The sequence below is a fragment of the Pteropus alecto genome, unplaced genomic scaffold (assembly GCF_000325575.1).
Source record: "Pteropus alecto unplaced genomic scaffold, ASM32557v1 scaffold95, whole genome shotgun sequence".
Classification (NCBI taxonomy): Eukaryota; Metazoa; Chordata; class Mammalia; order Chiroptera; family Pteropodidae; genus Pteropus; species Pteropus alecto.
Genome location: NW_006441071.1, coordinates 1,649,737 through 1,677,109, shown reverse-complemented (window position 1 = coordinate 1,677,109; position 27,373 = coordinate 1,649,737). Strand labels below are relative to the sequence as shown.

General features: G+C 32.8%; 1 protein-coding gene, 1 non-coding gene and 1 pseudogene across 2 annotated transcripts in view; all 3 read right to left on the bottom strand.

Moving 5' to 3' along the window:
• HAUS6 (HAUS augmin like complex subunit 6) overlaps nt 1–27,373 on the bottom strand; it is a 33,172-nt gene that overhangs the window by 1,497 nt on the left and 4,302 nt on the right. The window contains 15 exon segments of the mRNA XM_006918345.3: nt 618–1,643; nt 2,711–2,846; nt 4,790–4,975; nt 5,457–5,523; nt 10,306–10,387; nt 15,476–15,578; nt 16,058–16,184; nt 16,813–17,006; nt 18,419–18,589; nt 20,470–20,518; nt 20,877–20,939; nt 22,431–22,578; nt 24,674–24,806; nt 25,335–25,413; nt 27,301–27,373. The exon segment at nt 27,301–27,373 is cut by the window's right edge and continues 2 nt beyond it. Coding sequence (XP_006918407.1) covers nt 618–1,643; nt 2,711–2,846; nt 4,790–4,975; nt 5,457–5,523; nt 10,306–10,387; nt 15,476–15,578; nt 16,058–16,184; nt 16,813–17,006; nt 18,419–18,589; nt 20,470–20,518; nt 20,877–20,939; nt 22,431–22,578; nt 24,674–24,806; nt 25,335–25,413; nt 27,301–27,373 — 2,637 coding nt within the window.
• LOC112485165 lies at nt 5,604–5,734 on the bottom strand. Its single transcript, XR_003048366.1, has one exon.
• LOC112485133 lies at nt 26,188–26,304 on the bottom strand (annotated as a pseudogene).

Here is a 27,373-nt window from a genome sequence, read left to right as displayed (position 1 = left end):
AAGAACACCCAGGGCTACCAGAAGCTAGAAGAAGCAAGAAGGATTTTCCTCTGGTGGCTTCAGAAGGAACACAGTTCTGCCAACACCTTGATGTTGGTTTCTAGCCGCCAGAACTTATTGCCTCCAGAGACAATAAATTTTTGTTTTAAGCCACTCAGTTCCAGATACTTTGTTTCCACAGCCCTAGAAAACTAATGTACTCACCTAACTTGTTTTGTCTCCCCACCCCCAACAAATTTATTTCAAAGCAAATCATAGATATTATTACAAAAATGATATTTAACATAGTGTTTCTCAACTTCTTTAGAACCACCTTCCTTCCACTAGCCAAGAAGATTCTGTCGAGATTTCAGTAGCTTGTATTACAAAAGCAACAGATTTCGGGGTTTTGGTTTTGTTTTCCAATCCTGTCTCATACCAATTGTAAACTACCTACACATCACTAGAGATTCTGAAAGTAACCATAAAAGTGATGGGTTCCCTCTTCTCATCCTAGTTGAAAGGAGAATGTTTTGTCACATTAACAAAACTCATGTAGCATTCACTGCACACTATTTTTATGAAAAGTTGAGAGAAAACTTCAACTGATCAACATGTACAGATCTATTTTATCTTACCTTTTAAATTAGGTAGTTCTCCATGACTACATGATATTGGGGTCCTCGGTCTTTGTTCCACTGGAGAAAACTTAATTAGTGGTGAAAGGGACGTGCGTAAAGATGGTTTTGTATAGTCAATGTGCAAATCATGAGTATCCAAAAAGTTACACATACCATCTGTTTGCATGTTTGAGGGAGTAGGGCTCAATTGTGGTTTGTGTCCTTCAGGTATTTCAGAATTAGAGAGGTAAGTTTCTTCCCTTTTCTTAGACAGAGATTTTTTCAGAGCCTCATATCTACTGGAAATGGCCTGTAAATTTAAATCTGATTTTGGAGTCGTCTGTCTTTCTCTCACAACATCTTCTGGAAAAATGCCACTTTGCATAGGACTATTTGGTTCCAGTTTAAAATTGGCTTCTGTACTGCTGGAGCTATTAAGACTTAAGTGGCCAACTTCTTCTGGAAGAGTTTCATGTAATATGCCAAAATCAGTATCCTTAAAACTATTGGAACTAATTCCACTTGATATCTGAAAAGAATTCCATAACATACTTTTATGCATGGAAGGTTCTTTGTAAGAAGCTGGCGAGTAATCCAATATTTTAATATATTCACCTTCACTGCTACCTATCACATCTCTCCTATTGCTTATAGCAGGAGAGAGTGTCTCTGTTTGGGTAGTTTCTAGAAGCTTGTTCTGTAAAGCAGTACACTCCAAATCTTGCTTGCAAATTATCTTCTTATTTAACAAATCTGACTGACTTTGTGTTGTTGGTTTATCTATGAGACTGGTCACCACACGTTTCTGAGGCGAACACTTGAGGCAATCTGAAACAATTTTCTCTTCAGGCAAATGAGAATGGCTATAATCAGATTCAGTGGTTGCTGAGAAAAAACTGGCCATGCTAAATTCTTTTTGATTATGCAACACAGGTAAGGATTCTGGCAATATTTTTCTATGTTCAGTATCCATTTGAACTGGTTCTGTACTTCTGTTATCTTCCATTTCAACAGCTTTTCTCCATGAGCTCCTAATATCACTTACTAATTAAATGAAGGGAGGGAAAACACAATTTATTAATATTCACAAACACAGCATGCAATTAAACATTTCATTTCTAGTGCTCAAGATAAAGCTACTATGTTCCATAGATATGCTGGTTAGATGATAAGGCTCCCACAATATACCAAAGCCCAACAATATCAAACAACTCCATCTCCAACTGATCACACACAAATAACAAAAGCTGTTCTGAAATGTGCATATATTTTCGCACAGCATATACAAATTGCATGTATTAAAAAGATATTTTTGGGCCAAGGTTCAGATAGTAGTTTAGGCTTTGCAGGCTATCCAGTCTATGACAACTACTCAACTTTGCCATTGCAGCATGAAAGCCGCCATTAACATGTTGACAAATGAGCAAGGTTGTGTTCAATACAAATTTGTTTACAAAAACACACAGGGCAGGCCAGATTTGTTCCGTAGTCTAAAGTTTGCCGACCACCGTCAGGCTGTGGTGGATTCTATTTGAAGTGAATCAATTTCACTTTAAATATGTCATTTCTAGCAGCATAATGGAAATTATATTTAATCGCTCAACCATGATTATGTGCCTACATAAGGACAACAATATCAAAACTTTGCTGACAAAAATTATAGGTTATAAGAAAAAAGTTCTGGACGTTCTGGCTAGCTTTAGGAAGGGTAGAAAAGATCTCTATACGTAGTTTTTGGCTGATGCTGCTTTGTTGACTAGGAGAAAACAGCCTCTATACTCTATAAATGTGATCACAGATCAGATGTGGAGGTAGAGGATTTTTTAAAAGTGATCAACTATTTTCCAGGAAAGAGTCAAGTTACACAACAAAAACAAAACTGTACAGTACCAGTGCAAAATAATACTGCTAAAGAGGACTGCTATACAAGTGAGAGTGCCCACATTTAATAATTCAATAAAAAGTCCCTTACATCGAAACCAGGAGCCACTACCACTAAACTTAAAGATATAAAAGAGTTTTAAAGTGAACTTCCAGAAGATCTGTCAGACCATGGTTCTAATAGAAGTAATGTCTAAGAAAAAAAGTGACAGAAAGCATTATAAACTTACTCAAGTTTTCTGGAGTTCGAGGAATTTGGTTCCTTGTTAAGAACGGGTTAGAAACTAAAGAATCAATCAGTTGCTCTAGTTTCACTTCTTTTCCTGTAGAGAGCTGTGGTGAATCAGATAAAACTGTCCTCGCAACCTGAAACAGAAAGAAAAAGTAAAGCGAAAATTATCCCCAAATTAAGCTCATTGGTAGAATGCAAGAAAAGTCCTGATAATAACAAAAAGCACTTCAGTCAGCAAACCTTCCCGTAATAGATGACACAAAAATAAGCTCAACAATATAGTTCTCAGACAATCCCTAAAGACTGTCTAGGCACAATTCTTAAAAGCCAAATAGAAATCAACACAAAAATGTTTCCTCGCTTATATATCCCATTATAAAGAAAAGAAAAGATAAGGATCTTGAAACTTGGGAAGATTTAGAGATAGTTTTGACTACACAGTGACCTACACTACTATCCGCCACATCTTTGAGCTTAACAACTCTATATCTGCTAAAATGACTAGTTTTAAAGCAAGCAGATTCTTAATACATGTGCACAGTAACCCTTCTATTAGTAAACAGAATACATTCTGACAATATACTTCTTTGCCAGAAATCTCATTATCAGATATAAATTAGTGAACAAAGCATACATTCTAAAATAGAGAAAACAAAGCGAACAATATGAAAATAGCACTCTATATTAACTAAACGTGAATAAAGTCATAAAAAACTAAAAACATGCAAATTAATCTCTGCCCCCTGAAATCTCTAAAAAATAAACTTTTCTTATAATGATAATCAAATCAACCCCCGCTTACCCTCCTCCATGAAAACAGAGGGCTTCTTAGAATTCAAACACTAAATGTTCCTTGTCACAAACACTATTAAAGATTAATTTCACTTTATTTTCAGAGCTTTATGATTTTTAGGCCTCTCCTCTTCCATCTCATCCTATTCCACTGCTACTAACATTCTTTTAACCAAAAAATGTTCCTTTCCTTCCATATCAGAAAAGAAAAAAAGACCAACTGACCATCTTTTCTTTACTCTAATCAACTAACAAAGAGAAACAATAGAATATTTAGAGACCATGAAACTTGCCCAACCTCCTCATGTTACAACCAAGAAAAATGACTGACATCCAGCTCTCTTATTTGGACACTATTCATTACTTTAATCAGAACTGAGATAGAACTGAGATAGAGAAGGGAACTCCAATACCTGAATCACTAAACCAAATTTTTCTTTCAGTCTCTCAGGAATATAAAGTAGCTAATTTACTCTCTGGCTACTTATCCAAATTCAAACAATGCTAAGTGATGTTGTAGGAAACTATAATATAAGTAACATTAAAGAATGGCTTGTAGACCACCTGGGAAGACCAGGTGCTGCAGGCATAAAAAAGAAAAAAATAAGGGATTGTAAACTGACAAGGTCCTTGCAATCTATGAGGTCAACCAAGGGTTGCTTCGCCTAAAAAAAAAAAATGGCTTCGGTATTTAATTTGTGTAAACTGAGTTCAGTATTACTACTGAGCAATAGTACTATCATGTGGTCACTTGCCAATAAAGTAGAATAGCATGAAGGAACAAAGCTGGTTAGGAAAACGAAGATCATGAACAATGATGCAATTAATCAGTTTTTAAAAAATTTAGAAAGCAGGACAAAAACCTTTGTTCAGTAATAATGTGATACTGTAGTCTTTGTTCTAATATTCAAAAAAAAAAAAGGAAGCTCAGCTAAGCAAAAGACAACATTCACAGAGTATTTAACAGAGTATAATCATTGATTATATTTACCCAACAACTAATGTAATAGTTAATCTCAAAAATATCATACATGTATTATTTTTATACTTCTGGATATTTATAAGATGGGACATGAGTTCTAAACCATGGATGTACTCTTAATAAGTTTATAAGAAATCTATTTCTACATTTGAGGACCAATTTTGCTTTAACCATTTTTATTATCTTGACCTTCTTTCTCAAATTATCTCCAATAAATCAATAATTAACTGTACTTCACTTATAATCACAACACTATAGAAGAAATAACATAATTTGGTATACTTGTTAAAATCCTTTTCTAACCTCTTCTGCCAGATAATCTTGCTCTTTTTGGAATGGATCACTTTTTTTAACTGGCAGAGGCTCTCCAAATGCACTACTCTCTACATTCTTTGCAGTATTTGATGATGGGAGGTCTTCCATTTCAAATTCCAGTGTCTTCTTAGAAACTGTTTCATTATCCTCTCTAGGTGTTCTCATCTTCATGTCCTGAAGAAGATAGACATATACTGTCAAAACCTTAATAAGACATGGTTCCATAGTGTGACAGTTAGCATGTCTGCTTTACACACAGAAGGTCCTGGGTTTGTTCCCCAATGGAGCCACAGTCCATAGTCGATGGCCATGCCATCCTGAACAAATCCGATGTCTGATCTTGGAAGCTAAGCAGAGTCAGGCCTGGTTAGTACTTGAATGGTAGACCACCTAGGAAGAAAAGTGCTGTAGGCATAAATAATAAATAAATAAAAATAAAATAAAACCTTAATAATCATGCATCATCTTCATTAGAGGTTCTTTTCCCATATTCTCATTTAGAAGCAACAGTGAATATATACATAGAAATGGTACTAATGTGCAAATACTGGGACATGTGAAAATTAAAATTTAATTGGGATATCAATAAAAATAATTAATATTTTATCATAAGTTAGTATGGTCAAAATTAATTAAAAATTGTTTTAAAATGTACCTTTTCAAATAGTGTAACACTTTTTCTATCTGATGATGAAACTGGCTGCAACAGGAAAGAAGAAGGGCTAAAAAGAAAAAAGATAACAACCCAAGTTATGAGTAGGAAAAAATACCATTCACTTGATCTATGTGAATATTCTAAAGACACTGTCTGCCCCGTATCTGTCCGTTACGATTTCACTCAATTCGTCCCGGTCATCAAAAGGCAGTTTATTCTAGGGAGGTATGGTGACAATTAGAGCAGTACTTAAGCCCAATTTGTGTATCAGCCTCCCAAATTATGAATATTTGCCTTACCTGCTGTATATTTTAGGTTGAGAGCATTTTTTTAAAAGGGTTAAATGATCTGATGAACACTCAAGAACTTGAGTACAGGGTAAGAACAAATTCAATTAATTAGAATCACATTATTATAATGTCTTCTGGCTTTAGATCATAGTTCATTGTAGCAGGGACTTTCTTTTAAGATTCTTTAGCTATTTCATGTCCAAAATCGTATCTTATGCTGAATTTTACTCTACAGCAAATAATTACATTTACAATAAAGTCACAAAGTTATTCAACTTCAGTATGCTGCATTCTACACATAGTATTCTTTAATCTTAGATTATCTTGTCCCTTTGAATAAACATAAAAACCTTATGCATATTTTCATTATAATTACAAAATAAGTTATTAAATTTCTGAAGCCTTCAAAGCAATGATAACTTTAACCATTCATCTTCATCAAATTTAATCATGGACTGGGTCTGTTCACGGCCAAAAGCTTCTCTATTCTAGGTAATATAAAAGGCAGGATAATAACCAGAGACCACTTTCAACATCAACCATGACAGGGCTTTGCTTCTGTTCACAGCCAGAAATATAAAATTAACAGCTTTTCAGATATATTATAAAATAGCAAATATGCTTTTTCAAAGTTTTTCAAATATGTCTTTTTTAGAATCATCATCTACCTTCCAAACAATGCAAAAGCACTAAAATTGCTCAAGCTTCAGCTTCACCTCAACAGGACATAATCTATATACATCAAAGGCAAAAGATGAACTATCTACTGCAATTTTATCTTAGTTTTTCCAAAAACTTAACATTAAAATGATCAAAAGCCCTTTGAAGCAGGGCCAGCAACCCATGAACCAAGGCCATTAAGATGTCATCACGAGATGGTGAGCTCTTTGAAGACGAAGACTATGTCTTTCTAAAGGCTATTCCCAGGGGCTAACAGTGCCTGATACTTGATAATGCAACACATATCTGTAACTGACTGACAGATTGACTTGATCGATGAATGTTACTTGAGGATAAGGTTCTTACAGATGCTACCAAATTTTTTTCTACTTTATCCTGCAAAGCTTCATAATAGAGAAAAATGGAAATATATTCTATACCTTCTCTCTCATTTCTGAACTGCAACATGCGGTCAGCACTGCTAATATCTCAATCCAAAACAACTTTAAGGCAGTCCTGGCTCAGTCCTTACTCTCAATCTACTTGCCAAAACTGAGGCCCATGAAATTCTGGCACGGTACAAGAGCAAAAGAAAGGGTGCTGATCCCATTGCGGGACTTGCTCCTAAGGAAAGAGCACTTCCAAAAGAAAAAAAAGAAAGTGACATGCTTTTTTTAGGAGTAAAAATTTTAGAAAAACTTAAGTCTAAAAATAAATGAAATGTTACAAAGCCATTACAAGTAATAATTGGTAATGTTAAGTAAACATACGACACACTAAAAAAACTGTATTTATACTATGTTAATATTTAGGAAATTTTGTATTTTATAATACAAGACTATATCCATGCTTTGATTAGAACTAAATTTATGATTGTAAAAAAATGCCTAAAAATGATCCTGAGGAAATAATCTGACAAGCGATTTATTAAAAATTTTGGTTAACAATTTTTCATTTTTATTTGGTGGTATTGTTACAATATGTCTACAATTAACAGAAATAGTAAGTAGGTTTATAAAAAGAGAAAGATATAATATTGAAATTCAATTTCTAAGACTAAGGATACCTTGTTGACAGGCATGCAAGATCATACTGCCCTATCTTTGAAATGCAGTAAACGAGAAACTATAGTGGTTAAAGGTCTAAAAATAATCACATCACCATTACTAGAAATATCATGGAACTCACTTCCAGAAACTATTGAAAAAAAAGGTAGTGTCCACAGTATATAATAAAGGCATCATCAATCACTGAATTCTGGTTTTAAGTGTGGTGAAGCCTCCATCAGCTCATCTGACCAAAACCAGACATGAGATTTACAGAGAAGACTATTTATATTTTAGTACCTGTGAATGAAAACTGCATGTGAAAAGGCTAATAATACACTCTAAAAACTATATTCTTTCCATGTTTTTTAACTGAAGAGTTATACTGATTATATCCACATATGAATTTCCAGTTAACTACATTAATACTGATATAAGATGCCAATAAAATTTTTAGTATAATAATTTAGTATAACTACATGCAAAAAAGGCATTATTTTCTTTACATACAATCCACCCACATTACGTTACTAATAAAATATTTTATTATAAAATACCTTTTATAGTAAAGAATTCTGAACAAGTTTATCTCCACATCCCAGTAACTCAACTCTTCACCTCTCTTCTGCCATCAGGCAATAATAACCTTTCATATCCCATTTAGCACTTATCCTTCATCATCAAAAGCCTTCCCTTCCCCTACCTCCCTTGAATATCCTAACCTATAATTAAAGTATCAAAAGATAATTAAAAGATCCATGAGCTAGGAAAAGGATAAGAAGACAAATGTGGAGATCAAAATATATTTATACGATTTCTTTTTCCCATATTAAGAGAAGCCATTTAAATTAAATTCTTACAAGCTGTGTCTGGCTCCTGTAGAATTCTGATAACACATCTTAGTACAAAATTCTACTTCAAGAAAGAATCTTAAAGTTCAATAAAGTTCATAAATAAAATCTGATTTTTTAACTAATCTACTAACTCCATCAATCTTTAGTCCAGCGAGAGACTTTTAATCAACATATTTAATATGCTCTCTCACAGGAAGACAAACCAAAAACATAATTAAGATTGGGAGGCACCAACTATTCCCCGCTAGCATGCTTTAAGAACAACTGTGATAAGAAGATAAAAGCCTAATAACTCCACTATTTCTCTTCAATATCAAGTCTTCACAGATTTCATTATGTCTTTAGGTACTCAGAAAATCAACATCACATCCAGATCTAAGAATAAAAATATAATTCTTCCACAACTCATCCTGACCTCCTCTGAACCAAAAAATTACTGCAGAGGAAACTACCAATAGCTCAATTTCACATACAGTAGTGCCCCACCCCCTTATCCATGGGAAATACATTCCAAGACCCCTAGTGGATATCGGAAATGACAGATAGTACCAAACTCTATATATACCATGTTTTATATACAGGTATGTTATATACATACCTTTTCACTTAAAGGAAACACTTCACAGCTTCTCTTTGACATATCTGAAATGTCAGCATCACTACTCTTGCATTTTGGGGCCATTAGTAAATAAAATGATGGTCACTTGAACACAGGCACTGTGATACCCCGACAGTTCATCTCCTAACCAAGACAGCTACTAATGGCTAGGCAGTGAGGATACTCTGGAAGAAGGGATAAGTCACATCCCAGGCAGGAGAGAGCCAGACGGCCCAAGATTTCATCCTGCTACTCAAAACAGCACACAATTAAAAACTTATTTCTGGAATTTTCCACTTAATATTTATGGAACATGGCTGGCTGACTGCAGGAACTGAAATTGCTGATAAGGGGGTACTACTGTATAAGTTTGACCCATGTTATGTTGTTTCGACTTATTCAGAGTATAAAAAGGACCTCAATTCATTTAAAATTTAGAATTTACTTTTAGAATTATTCTAAGTATTTTGTTTCTAAATCTGTGCCTCATTTACATGGGGAAATTGGACTGAAAAATACCTAACTCGGGACAAAGGGTAACAGGAAAAAAAAAACAAAATAAAAGAATCTGTTTAGTATGTCTGTATTTGATTGCTACTTAATTTAAAAAAATATATTCCGCAAGCTGATTACATATATTTAGTTTAGAGATTTTCCCTTATATTACCTGCCATCAGTTTCAGGGGCCAAAATGGGATAATAGAGAAAACAGGCAATAAAGAAAATGAGAATGCTCCTGAAGGAAGTTACAATAAACTAAGTTAAGTTCAGGTTCTTTAAATGTTAAATTTTGGTATCTGATTAAATCAGAAGTCTTTTTTTTTTTTGAGTATGGAACTCTTTTTATCAAATGGCATATTTCATATATAATATTATATCAAATATAATACAAATACACCAAAATATAATACAGATATTATATGTTGTTCAGGTTGAAGTAGGAAAGGTTGGACTGCCCACAGGCTAAATTAGATTCATTCACAGAACCAGAGGGCACAACAGAATACAGACTGAAGACTACCAGAGTAGATGATCTCAAAAGTCCCTGAACTCTTGGATTTAGTCAATAGCTACAACTGGTTTCAAAGAAGTTCACATACATAAAAAAACAAAAATTCTCAAATTTTCATCAGATAATTTCCATGTTTTTTCCTTCAAAAATTAGATGATCCCCATGAATCTCAACATTTAGATAATAGAAAAACAGAAAAAATATATGCCCATGCATCAGAAATGTTGAGTCTTTCCTGAAAATATAGATTAGCAGTGGAAAAATACTGTCTGGTTAAGAGAAGAAAATTATGGACTATCCCATAGTAGAGAGGCTTAAAAACTAGCTAAAAATGAGACAAAAATTAATAAAGGAGGAAAAAATCAATATGAAAATCAAATTTGTTTTACCTGTTGGCTAGATCATATACAGTTCCTAGTGTATCAGTGGCTCTTCTACAATCATTTTCCTGGCTATGTTGCTTAGGTGTATCTAAAGAAATAGAAAAATTAATCACTCTTTAATTATGTTTTTACATTCTAATATTGGCAGATCTCTTGAAATTCTACAACTTCTTAAGTGAAGGAAACAAAAAAATCAGAATAATAAGAATGCTAATAGGAAAAGACAATTATTTAATTGTTAAGTATAAAGTGACAGTAGGACAGTGATAAAGAATATGTATTAATAGGCTTTTCTAAAAAGATTGATAACTCACACTAAGTTTCCAAAAGAGACAGTCCATATTTCTCCAGCATTATATAGCTATGCTTCATGTTTAAGTACACAGATCATGCAATTACCATATAAACCAGCAAAGACAAAAAGTTATAGTTCTTAGCATATTTCAGCTCAGCATCTATGACTTCATTCAACCTATGTACTTATTCTTCAACATATCGCTGAAGAACTACGAGCTATTATTGTACTAAAAACTGGAGAAAGAAATAAAAGATGGAGACCTACCTTCAAAGAGTTCGTGTAGAAAAAACTTGATAAGTAGAAAATTATGTATACTGCCATAGTATTATGATAGAAGTATGCAAGGAGGCAGAAGGGCATCTGCCCCAGACTAGGGAATGTGAAGAAGGCATGAAAGTACTGAGAGAATAAGGTATAAGTTTGGTATGGAGTAGCAGAGGGTATATCTAGTAAAAGTATTGGTAAGAAATGAAACTTATGAGGAAAACCATGGCTAGATTACAGAAGATTTGATATTCCAGGGGCTCTTCTTCTTTCAACATGTTAGCTTCTGAGACTATTTACACATGTGTCCAAAGTGGTACTATAGAAGAAGCCAATGGATATTACATAAAGTTTCCCTTTTAATCCATCATAATAGTATGCCATCTTATAACATTTTCAATACCCTATCCTTTTGCGGCTACTAATTATGATGGAATTACTGAGATTTATAAAACGTTATAAAAATGAACACAAATACCACAAACTTGACAACTACAAACTAAAACGCTTATGTATAACTATAAACAATATCCGATGGTGGTGGGCACAGTTGATGCACATTTGTTCTGGTATGTAAGAAAGTTTGTAAAGTAAAAGTTGCTAGGTGAAAAAGTGTTTAGAGCTTTTTTCTTTTTCTTTTTCCTAAAGGTAATAGGTGATAGGAAGCCACTGATGTGTATTATACCTGGAGATGAAAAGGACCATGTTTATATTACAGAAAGACCACTGAGAGCCACTTTTAATATGGAATAAACAAAACACTGGAGGCAGAGTAGCTAGTTATAACACAATTCTAGGCAAGAAATGACAAAAACTAATCTACAGTACTTAAGCTGTAAGGAAGCAAAGGAGGGGACAGGCATAACAGGGCATTTAGGAGGTTAAAAAGAAAAACTGAACTCATCACTACAAAGCGAACCAAGATGAAGCAGACAGTGACTCCTACCATAAACACACTAGAACCGCTAAATAAAATGTAAGGGGAAAAAAAGCCCAGAAGAAAATAAAAATCATCACATGCCAAAACCAAAGATGGAAAGCATGACCAACACGGTAAGCTCACACTGAGAAATGAAAGCTCAGTGAGATAGGGTCCAGAAGCTGAACACCGGAGACATAATGGCTGCATGGTAACAAGAAATATCATCTTGGATCACTCAGGCTGGAATCTGAGAGACTGGCATAAGGCAGAACACTGTAAAGGCTGCTCAGCCTCTGAAGAGATTATAAAAATTCTGCCAACTGGACTAGGAAAGTAGCAGAGAAGCTTGCTGTCAACCTGGAGTCCTGAGTGAAAAAAAAGGAAAGAAAGAAGGAGGAAGGAAGGAAGGAAATTTAAAACCTAGCCTACTGAAAAGGAGGTGTGAAATCCGAACTTACACTAACTACTTATTGTAGGAATCCCAAACCAGAGATACTAACTGGCCTAGCTCAAGGGAAACTCCTGAGTCCCTAGGCCACTCTGTAGAGACCCTTCTACAATTCAGGGCCCATGTGACTCTTCCAGGGGTGAGGAGACTCACTGTCATTGAGATCATAGTCAAGTGTTTCAATAGGAAGCAAACCACCATGAAAATTAGTAGGCAGAGCATATAGGAGCAGAGTATCTGAAACAGAGAGATATAAGAAAAATCGACAAAGATAAAATCAGTACATTTTAAATGATTAGCAAAAAAGAAACAGAAGCCATAAGGAAAGATGATACCATGAAAAATAGACAGTTTTGAAAAAGAAGCAAATGAAAAGTATATTCATGAAAACTAAATACTAAAGGAATAAGTCAAAAATGAAATTAAACATAACTAAAGTGATAATTAGTAGACCATAGTAGAGATTCAAGGAAAATACCTAGAATGCAGCCCAGAGTTACAAAGAAATTATGTATGAATGAGAAGTTAAGAGATATGAAAGACAGAATCAGAAGTCCCAACAGGAGTTACAGAATCAAAGGGTCAAAAGAATGAGAGGAACAATATTAGAAATCAGTGAGTAAGTTTCTAGAACTAAAGAAAGATATGAGCCTTCACATTAAATAAGTATATACTAGTCCCAAACAGGCTAAATAAAAACAAATCTACATTTAGACACATCTCAATGAATATGCCTGCATAATACAAAAATAAATTGAAGTCTTATAAGCAACCACACCTACAAATGAATGACAATTAGATCGACAGTAAATGTCTGAGAAACAACATAAGGCAGAAAGCAATAAGATTATATCAAAGTCCTAAGGAAAAATAAAGTGTCAATCTATAATCCTACATCCAGTCAGACTATCATTCAGGATTAAGTGAAAATAAAGACAGTTTCCCAGAAAGACGAAAGACTACTCTTCAGAGTCCATTACTAAAAGTAAAGGATATACTTCGAGATACACTTCTCAAAAGAAAAAAAGTACAGCAGAAGAAGTAATAGCAACCAAAAAAAAGAAAATCTGTAAATGTGTTGGTAAATCTAAACACACAATGATTGTTAAAAACAATTTCTATAATGTCATTTTTAAAAAGTGGGGACAGGGGAATTATTCTAGAATAAAAGTGATAAGAGAAGAAAACAACCAAATGAAATGAGTGAGCACTCACTGGACATTTTGGGGCATAAGAGACATTTTATTCATCAACTTTAGAATGGAAGAACAATACTATGTATTGTTAGATTCATACAGATAAAGTAAAATTTTTATAAACACACATCAGAATAGATATAAGATTCAGAATAGTGATTATCTCAGCAAATGCAGGAAGAATGAGGTTAAGAAATGGCAGATACCCAAGGTTTAACTACATATGTTACTTTTAAAAAATCTAAAGCAAATATTGTAAAGATTTGTCAAATGAGTGTTCAGTAAACAGGTATTTATATTATTCCCTGCATTTTTTATATGCTGAAATACAATTTAAAAAAAACAACTTAAACGAAAATTACTTTGACTAAGACATACTATGTAAGGTATAGGAGAGAAAAAAGTTGTTTTACTACAAAAAAGTATAAAAAAATGTTGCAGTTCCCCAGCTCAGAATAAGGCTCTGCCCTTGGGAAATAAAAGGAGTCCCAAGAGTACAAATTGTGCAATGTCAGAAGACAGGGTTACCTCCAGAGAACTTATCAAACACCTCTAAAATGTGGACTTCCAACTAGACTTAAGCAGACACAAATAGGCCCTCACTTTCAAGGCAGACAGATATCTCTGAATGGACATGAGAACAATTTCATGGTTTTACAGAGCCTAAATTAATTCTAACAAGAGTGCAAAGGTCCTTACCAAGCTGAAGTGAGGACACAATGCCAACCATACATGCCAGGAGCTATCAAATTCTATCATAAGTAATGTTCTATTGAGGTCATTTTCATTCATCAAACCATGCAGTCAAAATGTTCTACTCTTCAGCTAGCACCTATTCTGAGCCTTGCTCTCTTTTCCAACCAGTGTCCGCCCCATATATACCTGACTCCTAAACCAATCACCTATACCAGTTGTGTTCACCATTTTCTTCCTAAGTCCTACCATGACGTCCAGCCTGCCTGAACTCAACTATGGACTAAACTTATTACCTATTCCATCTTGGCTATATAATTCATATACTTTTTTATTCATTTATTCCTCTACCTATCCGTCTTACATTTACTGAACCCATTAACAATTTCGTGTATACAGTACTGGGCAATTTGGCAGACTGAATACGAAATGGATATTAGATATTATAGAGAAATTAATTTTTAGGTGTGAAATTGCTATGATAATTAAGGAAGCTTAATAAGACATTATAGATTTATTGTTCATTTTTTAGGTGTGGAATTACTATGGTAGGAAAACATCATTTATGAGAATGCATGGTGAAACAGAGCGAAGTATTACACTGCCTAGAATTGACTTGGTTTAGCAAAAATACAAACATTCATAGTTAAAGCAAATATGCCAAATGTTAATTATTGAAACAGGTAGTAAGTATTCAGGTAATAACTAACATTCTTTCATGTTTAAAAATTGTGGGCTTCTACACAACAGTCATAATTTGTAAATGACTGTTTACGGCAATATTATTCATAATAGCCAAATGGTGCAAACAACCCAAATGTCCATCAAAGAATGAATAAACAAAATATGGTTTAATCATACACTAGAATGTATTCATAAAAAGTAATGAAGTACTGATACATGCTATAACTTAGATGAACCTTGAAAACACTGTGCAAAGTGAAAAACTGTACAAGTGAAAGAAGCCAGACACAAAAAGGTTCACATTTATATGATACCATTTACAAGAAATATCCAGAAGAGGTAAATCCATAGCGAGACAAAGTACATTAGTGGTTGTCAGAAACTGGGGCAGGAGGAAATGGGGAGTGACTTTTAATGGATACGGAGTGGGTGCAGCGTTTCCTTCTGAGGTAATGAAAATCCTCCAGAACTAGATAATGGTAATGGTTGTACAACTTTGTGAATTTACTAAATGCCAGAGTTGTATACTTTGCCTGAGTGAAATGATGTTCATTTCACACTAAAAAATAATTGGAGGAAAAAATAAAAAAACAAGAAAGAATGTAAAGGAACAGTTATCGTAGTGAGAAATATTGATGAGAGGAAAGTTTAAAAGAGAAAAAAATACCAACCTGGAAGTGAAGCAGGATACTGCAAAAGAATACTTCTTGCATATGCTTCCTCTGAGGCAGGGTCAAACGAAAGGGGAGACATAGGTGGTAAAAGATCCACAGCCTGAAAACAAAGAATTCATAATTTTGAAATGTACACATTTTATTCACTACCACAAAAACAATACCAAATTAATCTAAGAATGGATGATTTTCCCCCTGAACAAAGACAGAATCACTCTGCATATAAATTATCCTATAATTATTTTTAAAACATACAATATTAGGAACAAGAAAACTATTTTTTGCCTCCAGCTATGCCTTACATGTAATAGCAGCAAACATCAAGAGGAATGTCTCATTGTCGTTTTAATACACTCCTCTGAATTTAAGAGTATTAACTACAAATCACAACAGCAGCTTGATGAATATTTTAATATGTATTTATAAGAATTACAGAAACTAAACATTTGAATTTTAGGCTCAGATGCAAAAATGACAAACATACATACACACAGCATTTCTAGGTCATTTCTAACATGATAAATCGAGAGATTTCCTTGCATTAAACTACTCTCCAAAAGGCAAGCCGATATTACTTACTGGAGTCCAACTTTTAATTAGACTGAAAGGAGACAAACCAAGGTATTTTTTCCATTTTTCATGCCATTCTTCTTGTTTTTCAATAATAGAATGTCTTAAAGTTGTAAGATCTTCTTTCAATTTATGCCTATAACAGCATAAAAAAATAACTTTATTCAAAACATGAGTATATAAAAAAGTATTAAGTAAAATTTAAGAATGTAACTGAAAGATCAACCAATACATCACATATAAATTGAATAAACTCTCACAATGAACACTAAGAACCTAAAATACCATTTTTTCTTTTAAAACCAGAAAGCAATCATACATTTATTACTCCATTTATCTTTAAAATACAGTTTTGTTTCCTGGTTCTAAACTCTAGTAGGAATTCTGTTCTCACTCTCTGTTCATTCCTAAAGGCAGCCCATACCTCCCAGTCACTCTGCTCAAATAAAACATTTTTCTAAGCCATAGTTTTATTAGTAGAATCTACCAAAGAAAAGCTACAGAAAAGTTAAAATTATTTCATAAAAAATTAAACTCAGGGCTAATATTATATTCCAGACAAAAAGAAAACTACCTCACTTTTTCTTTCTACTTCATGTATCTCTCTGGGAGTTGATGACATAAGGTTTTTGAGTACTAGTAAAATTTTCACACTTGTTTGCCAAAGCTAAAGAGTTGTTAACTACACAAGAGCTGTGATGAGAAATTATCAAAACCATCCTACTCCTCCCCCAATAAAATAACGAAAAATCTTACTAGTGTACCTCATATGTTTCAGATCCGATAATCTTTCTCTCTGAAATTTGGTTTCTTTTTCAAGGAAGCGAAGGTCTATTGCCAGTCTTGCTTGGTCAGCCCGACAATGTTCATATTTCATTACTTTCAAGACTTCATTTAATAACTGAATAACTGTTAAAAGGTTCAGTTTTCCAGTCTCATAAACGTTTCCTATGTGCAACTAAGAAATCAGAGAAAAAAAAAGTGAACTGTAAGTTCTTAACATAATAAACTGCTACATAAAGACATTTGTGTTTTTTACTATTAAATAAAAAGGTTACCAAAAGAAGAATGAAAAAAGTCAATTGTCTACCCCAAAATAAAACTATGTAAATAATTTTGGTCCAAAGAAAACCATTTTGGAAGAATTAACATGCTAGACTACATTTTTATATTATGCAAAAAGTTGAAAACCAGAATAAAAGAAATGCGAATGGAAAGGAAAATAAAGATTGAGAAAGGGTTTGAAGCAAGATTATGAATTCGTGTTTTAACAAAAGTTGCAAATTGATGGCCCCTAAAGTTGCATCCAAACTTAGAAATGTTTATTTGGCCTGCATAGTTCCAATGTTTTAAAATTATTTGAATTAGTTGCCAATATTTTTACAATCATAGATTTCACATAAAAATTACTATTTTTCTGAAGACCTCATCACTTTCCAATTTACCCCTATTGTTACACACAATTAGTGTACTTCATTTATACATAATACCTCCCTAGTTCCTACAGGAATCTGAGTTTGCAGATCCTGATCTTTATGTACTCCGAATCTGAAGTGCCTGTCATGTTACCTATTAAAGTGAAAACTCTTCAGGGTCACAACAATATTTTATCTCTGTATTTCCTATTCTACAATCAATACTTGGCATACAGTAGATAACTTAATAAATGGTAAGTTTACCAAGAAAAAAACAGTCAGAAATGCCCCATAACTAGTAGAAATGATTTGATATAGTTTGGGTTAAAGGAGAGAGACTGAAAACACCAATATGAGAATATTAGTGTATAGGAGGCTGATGAAGTCATGAAATTGGGTAAGACAATATAGATGAATTTGTAATGTGAGAAAGCAAAAGAGGCATTAAAGGAACCATGGGAACACTCATTTAAAAGTCAGAGAAAAAGGAATCAATGGAAAAGCTGAGAACAGCAGTCAGAAAAACCACAAGGGTGAAGAGATACTGAAGTCATAAAAGCTAAAGGAAGAAAAGACTAAAATACGTAATAACATCAAGATGAAAGAGAAACCAGAGAGGACAGAGCCTTTTTACAAAGACATTTAGCAATCAGAAGATCATTATTGCTCTATGTGAGAATTTATAAAGAACTAAGTACCAAATAATCTTTCTATTAAGTAACTTCCTACTCTCTAAACTATGTATGATGTAACATCATACAAGGTACGGACAATTAATAAAAGTTGATGAATATAAATATACACACTCTTAATCATACCCCTCTTCATCAAAGTTTTACTAGACATATTCATAAAAATAAAGTCAGAAAACAGTAGAAAATCACTATAAAAAAAAACAATATATAATTATGCGAAGGGAATTTTCTCAAAAGATTCCTTAGTATCAAATGCTTACCTGACACATTTGTTTCTCAATTTTGTCAAGTAAGAGCCCTGGAACACTGATAACAACATCAGTTCCATCCAAAGTATATTGGTTAACAAGACTAAGGACTGAACTAACAACTTCTCTCTCTCTTTCCAAAAACATGAGTGTTTCATTCACCGAAGCCCACAAAGACCGAACCTTTGAAAACAAAAACAAACAAAATATTAAAGTCTATACATAATCTGTACATATATTAAAGAAATGTGAAGTACAAATAAATGCTCACTCCTGAGAAGAAATCGAGTATTCCTTGAATGGCTTCTGGTGAGAAAATTAACCATAATAGTCTAAAAGCACAGACAGTACTTCCGAAGGGGCTTTAAAACTAAAGAATTTCTCAGAAAAATCTAGCCCACTATGATTTTCAAAACAAATCTAAGAAAATTTATATGACCAAGACAAAATTAGCATTTCCTTTATTCTGACATGCCAGCAATCTAATGAAGATTTTTCAGAGAGAAATAATAAAAGATTTTCAGGAGAGAAAAAAAAAACCTTACACATGAATTTTAAGTCATTCAAATTTTAAAAAGTTAAAACATGAAAAAACACATTTCTTTAAAAGCACCAAAAACTGCAATCAACCCAAAAATCTACCTAGAGTAAAAAGAGTATACTGTGCTATACTCATAGATCACTATACAGCAATAAAAATGAACACATTACAACTATACACCAACACTATGTATAAAACAGCATGAGTGAAAGAAGTCAAACAAAATATTTTCAATATATATAAATTTATATAAGTAGTTCAAGAATAGGTAAAACTATTCTTTTGTATGAGAATTGAGGATATAGGAAATGGATGTGAATGAAAAGGGGCTCGAGGTTTCTGGGATGCTGGTAACCTTCTATTCCTTAAACTGGATGCTGGTTACACAAACGTGTCACTTTGTGATATTTTGTCACACTATAACATTTATGATTTTTACACTTTTTTATATGTTTTTCCTCAACAGAACTTACAAAAGTGGGAGGGAAGGAGGGAAATACCATAATTATACCCATGAGGCTGTCTGTCTTCCCATAGTGTAAAGTAAAGTTGTCCAAAGGAAGACTCATTGGAGGACAGTCTAGAGGTCTTACGGGATGGCATTTTTTGATGAACTTAAAAAATCCAGGATCTGATTCTCAGAATTTTCAAGTCTAGAAATTTTACCTTGTCAATGGCTCAAAGTTGAAACTGAACATTAACCAAACTCAGGAGAAATTGCTGTGAAAACTTTAACAGGTTTCATACCAACCTATAAAATTTACAAAGATACTGCATTCAGTAATAGGATTATTCATATTCACTAAACTGGAAGTTCCATGAAAAAAAGTGACTTAGCCAGTTTTTTCATTGCTGTAGCTCTAATATCTAGCAGAATGTCTGGCACATGGAAGGTGATCAATATTCACTGAATGAACATTATTTCCTAAGAACAGGATTCACCTTTTCCAGTGACAAAGTGCCTGAGAAGCCACGTTAATACTCAAAATCAGAACAAAGGGCTTGAGATGTCATCTAAACACAAAGAAGTCCTAAGAAAACACTCCTGTCCCATATCAAAGCCAACCTCTGAAAGCCTCAGACCATTAAATCTGCCAGATTCCTCCTACTACCAAGCCAGCCTTGGTAACTCAATGTAACTCATTTTTCTTCCCTACTTACCATCTCCTTTCAGTGAATGTGTTTAATTTAGATAAATAAAAATACTGATTAAGATATAATCAAACTGAACTAAATTGTTTCTGGCATGAAAGATTTTAACTGTATTTAAAACTGCTTTTGTATAAATTTAGTCTTATATATCATAAGCTAATTTTTTCCAACATATTCAAACATTTTAGAGGCACCTTTCCATATAGATATCACCATGTTAATACCTTTCCATATAGATATCATGAGTACAAAAAAAAAGTAACAATGCTACAAAAAGAAATGACAGCGTCCAATTAAGTAAGCAAACAGCAAACACTGCATATCACAAAAATATGAAAAATTACATTTCTCTCTTCCAAAGTTTTCTCACCTTTTGAATTTTCTCTTGTATATTACCTTCGTCTTCAAAAGGTTCCGTTCTAGTTAAAAATTAAACAATCTCGTTAGTCACTTAAAATAAAAAAAATCACATAATTTATCAACCAAAGAGCTAATTGATCTCCAAATCCACAATCGTTCCAATTAAAAACAAATAAAATTATAGCTCAAAGCAATAATTTATTAGAAGAACTGGACTAGGGCTCAGAATTATGTTCTACACCAAAATCATATAATTATTGATACATTATTTATGTTTCTGGGACTCTCAGTTTCCTTATCTATAGAATACAGGCACTAAACTAACATGCATGGCAACTTTCAGCTCTAAAAGTCACTTATTTTAAAAAAAAGTCACTTATTTTTTTTAAATTAAATAAATAAATAAAAGCTGCTTACTTTATTTGGTTTTGCTGTTCCATATATTCTGATCTCAAATTTCTTACTTGTTTAAGTGACAATCTGCAAGAAAACACACAAAATGATAACTATGATGCTTACAATGGGTCACATCCCAATAAACTGATCACAAGCTGAAAATATCATTAAGTCAAAAATGCATTCAATACACCTCAAGCTACTTAACATCATAGCTTAGCCAGCCTACTTTAAATGTGCTCAGAACACTCATATTAGCCTACACTTGGGCAATTATCTTGAGTTTCTTCTCAAAAGTAATTGCTTTCCCCCTTCTTCTCACCATAAACAGGAGACACAGATAGGCATTTTATAGATATGACCAATGTGAAAACCGCAAAACACGATATCCAAAAAATGCTAGCCACACAGTATACTGTTAGAGTGTCGGCTGTTCACCCTCGTGATCATTTGCCTAACTAGGAGCTTCAGTCCACTGCGCTACCCAGCATCACAAGAAGATTATAACACATATCACTAGACCAGGAAAAGACTAACATACAAAATTCGAAATAGTTTCTAGTAAATGCATATGGCTTTCACGACATCATAAAGTTGAAAAATCTTAAGTCTAACCATCATAAGTCAAGGACCATCTGTAATCCCATTACAACTAAATGGTACAGGCACTTTAATATTTTCCCCCTTTCATATCTTTGCTCAAGGCTTCTGAAGACTCCTCTCCCATATATACCCAGCTGCCAGCTAAAGGACTCTACACTCTCATTTAGAGTTACAGGAGTGGTCTAACATACGGGCTGCTATTGAGATGGATTAGCACTTCGCTCATATACTCTCTGACTTTGAGTAAAAATGTTGTTTAGTAAGACTACTCTGCTCTCTTATCCTTGTCTCACATACGTAGGGCATAAATTTAAATGTTAACTAAAAGAGTTAAGCAACAGTGCATTTGTAAGGCAATTTCGAAGGATTTTTTTTAGCTTTTGTAATAGATAATAGCATTTAAAAAGTTATCTTACTGTAGTTGTTAATAACAGCAAAACATTAGACACTATTTCTTGAGAGTAAGAACCCTGCCTGTCTTGTTTAATGCTGCAGGACCAGTGCCTAAACAGTATCTGGAAGTAACTCAAAAAAAATTGTTGAACAGATGAACTTAAATATAAAATAGTATGAAATGGTTAAAGAAACTACAGAATACCTACTTAGTAGGTATTCGACAGACTATCAGGTAGACAATATAAGTAATACAGTATGGCAATATGGAAAAATTTACAGAACATTATGAGAAAAAAGGATACAAAACAGAATGAACACTATACAGCTTTAAAATAGATTTCCATGCTATAAAAAAAACTTGCTTAAAAAACTGAGTTCTTGAACTAAAGTGATCTTTTCATTTTCTCTAAACTTTCATTTACAGTGTATCTAAAGTTTAAAACATTTTATTCAGAAGTTATCTAGCTTTAAAATGAAAAGATAACAGCAAGGGATTATTGCCACTGAAGGTATACTGATGACATTCGTTCAAAAAGAAAGAAATTTTCATTTTCTAAATATCAAAGTATTACTTACTGTGCATTTTCCTGATATTTTTGAAAAACAGAATCTTCTCTTTGTAAAATTTGTAAAAATCTGTTACGTGCTACATGGCACCTGGCAATGCACATGTGCAAATCCTGTGGCTTTGTATTAAATGTCTCTGAAAATCGTATGGATGAATCTACATGGAACACAAATAAGATCATAAAAAACTTAAGATTTATAAGCTAATAAATATCAAAAAATGTTGGATTTTATTAATTATTATTTATATTATTTATAAATTATTAATTTTTAAAGAGATTAACAACCTCATGAAACTGGCAACTCTTGAAAGGCTGACATGCCACATACACAAAAAGATACAACTAATTTCAATAAAAGCAAGGATGACCTATTTTTAAAATAAAAAACTAAAAAAAGATATCTGAAGTTGTTTCACATAATTAAAATTTTTTATAGTCCATCTGCCCAAAATAATTCTTATCATAGCTTGATATATCCATGAATACACTGTCATACATGAGCAACTTCTTAATAAGATCTTTTAACGACAAAGGAAGAAAATCAATTAAAATAGATGAGGTGAGATCATATCACCTCTATTGCTTCCATCAGCTTACTTTTCTTCCTAGTAAGTACAAGACAGGACAACCAAATAAAACCAGTTACCATTCCCCAAGTAATTCTTGGCTATGTTACTAAAGTTCAAAGCAGACCCTGAAAACAATCCAACCAAACATTTCAGAGTCCAAGTTTTTACATGTAAGTCTAATAAATCCTACTTTAAGATAGCTTAGTACAATAAAGATGGATATTCTGGAAAACAAGGATCCCACACTACACTTAACATTACTAATCCAGGTCCTAGCATTACCTCCAAAAAAATCACCACAATTTCCAAATATTTAACATGAGATGAGTTTGCTTAATGTAGAAGTCATCCAAAGACTGAACATGTTGACTGGAATTGCTTTCAATCAGAAATACTTTTAGATATGAATGTGTGTGTACATATATATGTGCACATATATGCACACTTGAACATACACAAAGTGATATATGTAGAACTGTTTTTATACCAAAAGATTAGGGGGAAAAAGCCAAATGTCTGTCGGTAGAAGACTGATTTAAATACATTGTGGCACATTCATTCAAATATGCAGTTCTAAAGAGAGAAAAAGAGAATAAGGAAGCTCTATGAACTGACATGGAATGATATTTAATATATACTGTTACGTGAAAAACACAAGATTCAAAACCAGATATATGTCATCTCTGGGTTTAGGGTTTAAAAAAAAGAATATATACATATTTGCTTGTATTACTGATTACAGTGGCTGGAAGAAGGGAATTTAGGAAGTAAGAGAATAGAGGTAGAAGATAGACTTCACATTTTGATTTCTGAATCATAAGAAACAGTACTTATTCAAAATAATTAAAATGTATAGCTGTAATACATGCAAAAAACAGAAAAAAAAACAAAAGAAAATAAACAGAAATGTCAGCAATGGCTGTCTCTAGAAACTGGAAGATGGATGGAGTTTACTGCACCAACTTTTCTATAGTTTCTTGTCCACATTTTATGAGTATAAACCCATTAAACAGAGCAGCATATATTTAATAAGCTACAAATAGCATTCTTTTAAGTCTTAGTTTAAATATCCAATACATATTTTGTTTCTATGAATTAGCAAATAGATCAAATCCATTTAAAAATGCAACTTCTAATAAAAAAAGTTCCAGTAGCCAAAATAAATCTCAAACAAATTCAACACATTTAATACAATGTATTAGAGGCAAATTATAACCTGCAGGGTTAATCTGGCCCACTGATTGTTTTTCTGAGGTCAGCAAGCTGGAAATGCTTTCGATATTTTTAAAGGGTTATATTTTAAAAGTGAAAAAATTAAAATAAAACAGAGAGGTATATGTGACAGAGACCCTGAGTGGTCTACAAAGCTTAAAATATTTATTATCTGGCCTTATATAGAAAATGTTTCCCAATTCCTGTATTACAACATAATAAAATAATCTGAATAGTTTATGTTCATGAAAATTGCTTCTCAGCCTTTTGGCTAAGATGAAGTGTTATGTTCATTATGAGAGGATTTCAAACTATAATTCCAGTAGAATATTAATTATTTGCCTTTTGAGGTAATGTTTTTATCTTATGTTGCTTTATGAAAACCTCTTGATAATTTACAAACTGTGAATGATAATTTACAAATTTATGAAACAAAACAAAAGAATTTCCTACTACAAGCTTAACTTACTTTTAGAATGAGTTTTTATATATTTTATTGCAACATATCTTGCAAAATGATACATCAGATGAATAAACTTAGGACCACCAGGAGAAAGAAATAGTGAACCAACAACTTGAGGAAAGCTACTTCCACATTCAGCCTATGGGAAAAAGAAATAAGATGAGTTGAAGACCTTATCAACAAAAACCTTTATATTTACCTCATACTGTTTCTGAAGCATAATAAGATTGATTAGGATGATTCCATCTGAACAAAGTTTAATTTTTGAATCTTTCTAAATTCTTGGGTGACTTGGTCACAAAAAATAATTACAATATAAAGTGAGGACAATTACTGATATAATTTGAGGACACAAGCTAAAATAATGTATGGTCAGAAAAGTTTTATTTAAATAAAAACTGTGATACAAACTCCAAGGAACTCAAAAACTTACTTCCAATGCACATAGCCAGCAAAACCAGTTTCCTAGAAATATGTAGAATCCCAACCAAAAACCAGCAAAAAGTATTGTTCTAATTAATATTTTCTTGCATATACTGTTAGCATAAAAGCATTAAAAATATTTCACCTCTAAAAAATATACAATTGTACCTCCATAAAGTTAGAAAAAAAATAATGTAGTTTTTAACTTCTTAAGATTTCCATCTTCCAGAAAGAGAATACTTACAGAAATCTTTTTTAACCATTCATAGCAATGTTTCCGGAATTCAGTATCAGTTTTTTGGTCAAATGGAGGCCAACAAAGTCTTAAAAACAAAAATAAGAGCAAAGAATTATGAACAAAAGAGCAAACAGCAAAATTTAAAAATATTGAATATATCTCCTATATGAAAAACAATAATGCTAAATGAATCAAGGCTAACATTTGTAAATTTCAACTAAAGAGACACCAACCAGTGAGAAATGGAGTCTTTTTCTTTATAAAGATCTACAGGGTTGAATTCAATTTCATGCAAATAATCAATAAATACATATATTAAATGTTAAAATTACTAAAAATCAGCTAAAAATGAGAACACTCTCAATGGATTCACTGGACTAATACATAAATTTGGTATAAATAACCCAGTATGTTAAGCCTGAAAAAAAAGAGAAACATAAATGGTTATAAATGAAAAGCACAGAAGGAATGGCATGACAGCTTTTGATTCCTGGAGATAACCCTATATCATGGTCAGTGGATACTATTGTTTTGTGGATAAACAAGATATAAAATTATTACAAAAAGCTTTGCCTCAGATTTAGTTAAAAATAATAGACTTTAAAATTTACTTATTGCTTTCCCATGATAATCAGTTTTATCTGTAAATTTTTATCCTGAGGCATAATTATTTGTTTAGGACCCTATGTTTTTCATATTTCTATAACAAAACATAATTCTATATTCATAGAAAAAATTAAGTATGCACAGAAAAAAAGACTGGAAGGCTGGAATATCACCAGTAATATTCCCTGGTTGGTGGGTTTAGGAGTGATTTCTACTTCCTTCATTACATTTTTTTTTTTTTAATTACTATTTATGCCTACAGCACTTTGGCCTTCCTAGGTGGTCTCCCATCCAAGTACTAACCAGGACCAACCCTGCTTAGTTTCCAAGATCAGACATTGGGTTTGTTCAGGGTGGCATGGCCGTAGACTATGGACTGTGGCTCCACTGGGGCACGAACCCAGGACGTTCTGCATGTAAAGCAGACGTGCTAACCACTACACTATGGAACCACATCCTTTCTTTACATTTTTATGTATTTTCTGAATTGTTTAAAATGAGCTGTATTATGTTTATAATCAGGGGAAAATTTCAGAAATTCTATTTGGGGGGAGGGGGCAGACAAAGCCCTAAACCATAATGATAGAGATTTTCAAAAAATGTTTCAAATATATCTATTCTCCTGGTCACTCATAACTTTAACTGAAGGCAAAATATTACGAATAAGTTATCAAAAATAAAAACAATACCCTAAGCAATAGACTTACTGCTTTTCTATGTTAAGAGGATGATGGCAAAATATAAACATTAAAACAAATTTGAACATTCTTTCTGACAGAAGAAACCCAAATCACATGTAAAATAACCTGGAACCAAGGCTAGTGGGTATTCACATTTTTATCTCCTTCTTAAATTATTTAATATTCAACAGTATATAATAATCGACTAAACTTAATAAAAATTTTTACCTACAGCATTTAACACTTTACCAAAAATAATAAGGATTTACAGAGACCTAGAAACTAAAGAGACAAAATAACACTGCCTACAAGAAAAGGAATAAGACAAGAAGGTAATTAATAACAAAAAAAAGTAAGGCAAAATGAGTGCATAGATAAATTGAGACCAGTTATTTGTTTTGCCTAATAATTAAGACTACGAAGAATGCAGGAACTAATTTATAAAACAAAATCCAACTTACCTGTGAAATATACAATGATTTTAAGATAAGTGCCAAAGAAAAATCACTCAGATTTATAAAGGTTAAGCACTAAATTTGTAAGACTCAAACCTGAATTTTGTTACATCCATTCAAAATAATATTTAAAGGCCAAAATTGAAATTCTGGCTTATATCAAGGCATAGTCTTTTCTCAAATTTAAGAAGTAGTCACTAACAAAAAGAAAATTAAATAATTTTTACTCACTTGAAAACTTCTTTGGTGAGAGACGGGTCCAGGGTTTGAAACAAAAAATAAGAAACTATTTGAAAGGCATCGC